This window comes from Nicotiana sylvestris, chromosome 2 (genome assembly GCF_000393655.2).
Source record: "Nicotiana sylvestris chromosome 2, ASM39365v2, whole genome shotgun sequence".
Classification (NCBI taxonomy): Eukaryota; Viridiplantae; Streptophyta; class Magnoliopsida; order Solanales; family Solanaceae; genus Nicotiana; species Nicotiana sylvestris.
Window position 1 is genome coordinate 129,184,883 of NC_091058.1, and position 5,869 is coordinate 129,190,751.

The 5,869-nt window shown below is 33.2% G+C and overlaps 1 protein-coding gene across 1 annotated transcript; it reads left to right on the forward strand.

Moving 5' to 3' along the window:
- Positions 1-1,875: 1,875 nt before the first annotated feature.
- LOC104235764 (uncharacterized) lies at positions 1,876-4,550 on the forward strand. The gene is made up of 4 exons (XM_070166530.1): positions 1,876-2,483; positions 2,653-3,203; positions 3,384-3,988; positions 4,119-4,550. The coding sequence occupies exons 1-4, from the start codon at positions 1,876-1,878 to the stop codon at positions 4,548-4,550; spliced, it is 2,196 nt and encodes a 731-aa protein (XP_070022631.1).
- Positions 4,551-5,869: the final 1,319 nt, after the last annotated feature.

Sequence of the window (5,869 nt, forward strand, 5' to 3'; positions counted from 1 at the left end):
GAAAATGAGATGTATCAAAGTAGAGAGAGAAAGAAAATAATGTAACTGATTAACGTATTTAGTGGCTCAGGGTTAGGGGTAACTAAAATTAAATATTTTGCTATAAACCTTAAAAGGTATCTATAGAATATAATTTTTTTAAATGGTATTTATTTAAAATAAATAAGGTGTTAACATTTGCTATAGGAGGTAAAACTTCTGATAAAAAACAGCAATTCTTATATGTCTAGATAAGATAGAAATATTTCTCTTTGGGATTTGATGTAATTTTTTTTAATACTAATCAATATAATAAAAATTGTCAACTTTTAAATATATAATATAAGATAACATATTTTCCTTTAGGATTTAACTTATAGTGACAGTAGAAAGAAATTTTACACTAAGTTTAATTTGTTTCGTGCAATCAATTGCTTGGTTTATTTTTAGGTAATTGTTTTCATTTATTATGAACAATTATTTGTAATTATTTTTTAAATAACTTGAAAGTATGAAACGATAACTTCTTTCCTTTGACAGTTAACATATGACATTAGGCATCATAAAACCAAAATTCAGGCAACATCACATGACAGACTACAGAAACCTCTGTAAGCCATCAGGCAGGTCACCACAAATATCGCAAATAGTTATATCAAAATATCATTGTAAAGTATGGCACTACCATCGAAGTTGGCAAATACAAGGGCAGCTTCATTTTCAATCATTGGCTCTAAACTCCAAATGCACCACCCCGGTCATATCTTCAACACCAGGAAAAATACATGCCAAAGGCTAACAACATTCTTTCGAGAGTTGATTTAAGGTAATTCATGCTTATATTTCCAAAAGCATCTAAATAAAATTTAAACAATTTGACCGAATCACTCAGAAGATCAGAATTGGTACACACTTTTGGAATGACGAGATGAGGGTGTAAATGGAACAAAGTGACTAGCTCCGTGTCCAAATTGCCATACTTACGAGTGATATGATTTATTCATAATATTACAAGATTCAAAATGTTATTAGCACACTGTTTATCATACCAAGAAATGGGAATTGGGAAGTAATTGATCTTGTGGAGTTGAACCCCAAGTGATTGATACCCTTTTCCCCAAATTTTCAAAAGTCTACGCGTGATAAAGTAAGGGGAAAGATCGTATACATTATTATTTTTGACTTTTTAACTTCAATTATGCATTCTTCCTACGTAATAATGTTGTTGATACTCCTTCTATTCCATTTTATATGATATATCTTTTGTTTTAATATATTCAAAAAAGAATAATACGTTTTAATTAATTTTTTACTTTAAATTTCTCAATTACCTTTAAAGACATGTTTTTGTATGCATAAAAAAGATTATAACATATTTAAGTCTTAAGAAAATAAGTAATAAGAATATTCGTATATGTATCGAAGTCTATGTCTCTCTTTTTTTCGTGCCTAGTAATATCATAGTATTAAAAATAAGGAAATTTTACCTCCTAATAGCAAAGGTAAACACCGTATTTATTATAAACCAAAATCATTTTAAATTATTATTTTCTATAGCTACCTTTTATATTGGAAAAATTTCATATTAAAACAACTGGGCTGCTTCCTTTTCAACTTTATAGTCCATATTTCAATTTACAATTGAATAGCCCAAAAATTAGAGGCCCATATCCGAAAAAGGGGCGTTATTTCCGTTTTTGGGGAGTAAGAAGCGGGATTTTCTTTGTTTCAGCTTGATTTTCTCTGATTCTTTCCAATCTTCTTCCCCAAATACTACAAAAACGAGATCTTGCGATCAATGCAGCTCCAAACACCCTAGAATTTCTTCAATTTTTTTGCTACAAATCAGCACAATTCTCATTTTTTGCTGCAATTTTGATTTTAATTTTTTGTTCGATGGAGTTTTTTCCAGTTTACGTTCTTCATAGTGGTGAATGGGAAGAAAACAAGTTTATCAATTTCGTCAGCGATTGTGTAATAATAGAGTCGACATTCAGCTACAACAATTTAGTTGCAGCTATTTCAGAACAGATTAGGATCAATAGTAAGTTAAACACAATAGAGATTAACTTTCTCCCAAATGAAGGTTTGCAACCGATTCTGATATACAATGATACAAGTGTAAAAGTGTATATCGAATTAAAGAAGAAAAGCTTGAATTTCACTAAATATCCCATGTTTGTGACAGTGAAAGAGATTTATGATAATCGTTTGGTTGCTACAAGTTCCAGTTGTTTGGTTGCTACAAGTTCAAGTTGTTTGGTTGTTACAAGTTTCAATTCTATAGATGTATCCACAATTGATAGCACTGAGATTATGCCTGATATCGAATTGATTGAAAACACGAAACTTAGTGAAAACACAGGTATAATAGATAATATGTTGAACGAATTTGTTGAGAAGGATCAAGTTTATAAAGATAAAGAGACAGTTATGAATGTGATGAAGGACTTGGCTGTACGCGAGAGGTTCCAATTCAAGGTGAAGAGATCTAGTGCAACAAAGTATGTCATTAATTGTATATTATGTTATATATATATATATATATATATATATATATGTATAAATATGTATAAATTAGTATATATTCGTATATAGGTATTAAAATTAGTATATATGTAGTTATGTTTTTGTATACAAGTGTATTAGAAGTTGAATGATCTTTAATCCTAGGTATCACCTTATGTGTGTGGATGATAGTTGTGCTTGGAATTTCAAATCTTCTGCCGTTTTCAAGGCAAACATATTCAAAGTGAGAAGTTACAATAATAATCACACATGCGGCTATGGTGAAAGATACTTAACACAACGTCAAGCTACTTCAGGTGTAATTGCTAGTATAGTCAAGGATAAGTATGTTAATCCAAAAAAAGTTTACACCGCAAATGATATAATAGAGGACATACAAAAGCAACACGGGATTGAAGTGAGCTACATGAAAGCATGGAGAGCTAAAGAGATAGTAATGACAATGATAAGAGGGAGTCCGAGTGATTCATATAAGGAATTGCCAAAGTATTTTTATATGTTGGAGCAAACAAATCCAGGAACGGTTACAAAGTTGCACAAATCAGAAGATGGATGCTTTCTTTATGCATATGTTTCGCTAAATGCATCTATCAAGGGCTGGGAGCATTGCAGACCGATAATGGTTGTTGACGAAAGTTTCCTTAAAGCAGCATATAAGGGTACCATCTTGACTTCTTGCACACATGATGGAGCTGGTGAGTTGACTGCATCTACCTTGTTTTTGCAGTTTGTATAATATTGTAGTTTCATGTATAAAAGTGTATAGGATTTCACAACTGTTGTTTTTATAAAATTTGCAGTTGGTATAAAGTTGTATAATTGTGTATAAGATTTGTATAATTGTCTGAATCCTAATATCTATTTTATATAAACAGGAAAAATCCTTCCACTTGCATATGCAATTGTAGATTCAGAGAATAACAAATCTTGGGAATGGTTCTTTGTCCAGATAAAGGGTACTTTTGGAGTTAGGGAAGGGATGTGTATAGTTTCAGATAGAAATGAAAGCATCTTCAATGCCACAAAAACTGTGTACCCAGAAGTACCACATTGTATTTACTTTCACTTGTGGCAGAATGTAAAGCGCACATTCAAGAAACATCACAAACAATTGAAGGATATCTTCTTTGCTTTGGCTAGAGCTTACACGATAGAGAAGTTTGAGTACCATATGACAGAGATGTGCAAAATTGATCCGAGGGTGCAACCTTACTTGTTCGAAGTTGGCTACGAAAGGTGGTCTAGGGCATATTCCAAAGTGAAAAGGTCGATGGTAATGACTTCCAATATTGCAGAGTCAATTAATGCAGTCAAGGATGCTAGAGAGTTACCAGTAATGCGATTGCCGGAGTACATGACAAATTTGCTACAACAGTGGAACAACAAAAACAGAAAAAGTGCAATGGAGACATCTACAGAGCTTGGTGAAAAGTATGACAAACTCCTTCGGGAAAATCTAATTGCATCGGAGCAAATGACGGTAAAATCAATCAAATATAATGATGCTTGACACTGCTGACTTGCATTTTACTGCTTGTATAAGTATGTATAACTTTGTATATTAATGTATAATGTTTTTTAACTTTTTTTTTTTAAAAAAACTTTTGCAGGTGAGCCCTGCTACAGAGCATTTATATACTGTGTTTGAAGGGGTAAGACGAAACATAGTGTGCCTTGAAGAGGGAACATGCAGTTGCGGAAAATTTCAAATGGATGAACTTCCATGTCTGCATGCTTGGGCGGTTTTGAAGAACCAGCAGCTGAAACCTGGACAGTATTGCTCTTTTTACTACAAGAAGGATAAACTCCTTAGAACTTATGAATTTCCAGTGAATCCGATGCCAGATGAGAGTTTATGGGTAATCCCAATAGAGGTGATGAAAGATGTGGTCCTACCACCTAAATGGAGAAGGAATGCAGTAAGGCCAAGAAAGGAAAGACTCAGACCTGCTTTAGAAAAAGAGTCTAAGAAGGCGTTTTCATGTTCTGTGTGTAGACAAGGTGGTCACAATAGAAAAACATGTAGAAATCGACCAAAATAAATAGTTGGAAACATAACACTTCCTATTACAATTGTTGTCATGTTGAGTAGTTAAGTTTCACAAACAATAGAGTTATAAATGTTGAGTAGTTAAGTTTCACAAGCAATTAAGTATTGAAGGGTGAAGGGGCAGATTCACTATTCGTTAAGCTTTTGAACTGGAAACATTAGATTTGTCCATTATTTAAAGCCAAAAAATTTCAAAATTTCCTGAAATTATTCCATAGGTGCAGATAATTTTTGCTATTCCTCATCAAGTGCGTGTGTATTTGTAAGTCTGTCATGCCATATGTTGAATTGTCCATCGCTGGTAACTGGAAAATGGGAATTTGGTTTCCTTATATGATCTTGAATAATTATAGCTAGCTTTTGAGGTTGCTTTAGGCCAAGGCACATTCTCTTATGAAAATATTCATTAAAATGTAATTCATTCACAACCACAACGTGTAATGACTATCACAAATTACCCAAAAATAAAACATCTATAATATCCTTTAAGGTTATCTCACAAGTAGCAGAATGGTACTTAGACAAAACTATGCAACAACTCCTGATACATAGAAAAACTACCGTAAAATGGAAAAAACAGAACTACTTTCTCGGTCGTCCCCTCTTCTTTTTCCTGAAAAGTCTCCCTGTGATTTCATCACCACTAATTGCACCGGACTGCTGTTTTTTCCTTCCATAATCCCACAACAGAGATCCCCACCTGGTGCAAAGTGTCTCAATGTCAAAATTATCTTTTCGAATTTCCTTACCAAGGATGAAATACTTAGCAAAGCCAACAACAAAAGCACCACAATCACTGTAATTAAAAAGAAACAAATCAGATTCAAATAGGTACACTAATAGTAAAATAGTAAAACAATTGAGATTAACCTACCATTTGATCTGGTGGGGCACATTATTAACCAGATTAATCTGCAAAGCATCAGAATGAGATTTATCGGTATATGCACCATTGTTCCAATCAATGCCCTTGTTCTCGACATAAAAATCAGAACTCTTCAAGAAGTAAGGTATCAGAATTGCATAAGGTAATGCAACATCCAAAGCAAGTCTATCATTAATAGCTCCACGGTTAGAGTCATAGATGTGGATGCACCTATCTATGAACGTACACAACCCCAAAACCCAATGGCCCAATTTTGCTCTTCCGCGCTTCACATAGATAGGGAATAAGACGTGGTCAACATTGTGCCACGGTACATTTGCATCACAATAATATCCTCTAATGTACTCTTCTATCTCATGCCCTTCAGGAATCACTGAAGGATCTTCATTTACTTTGAAATCTTTATACATGGAGTTGATTTTATT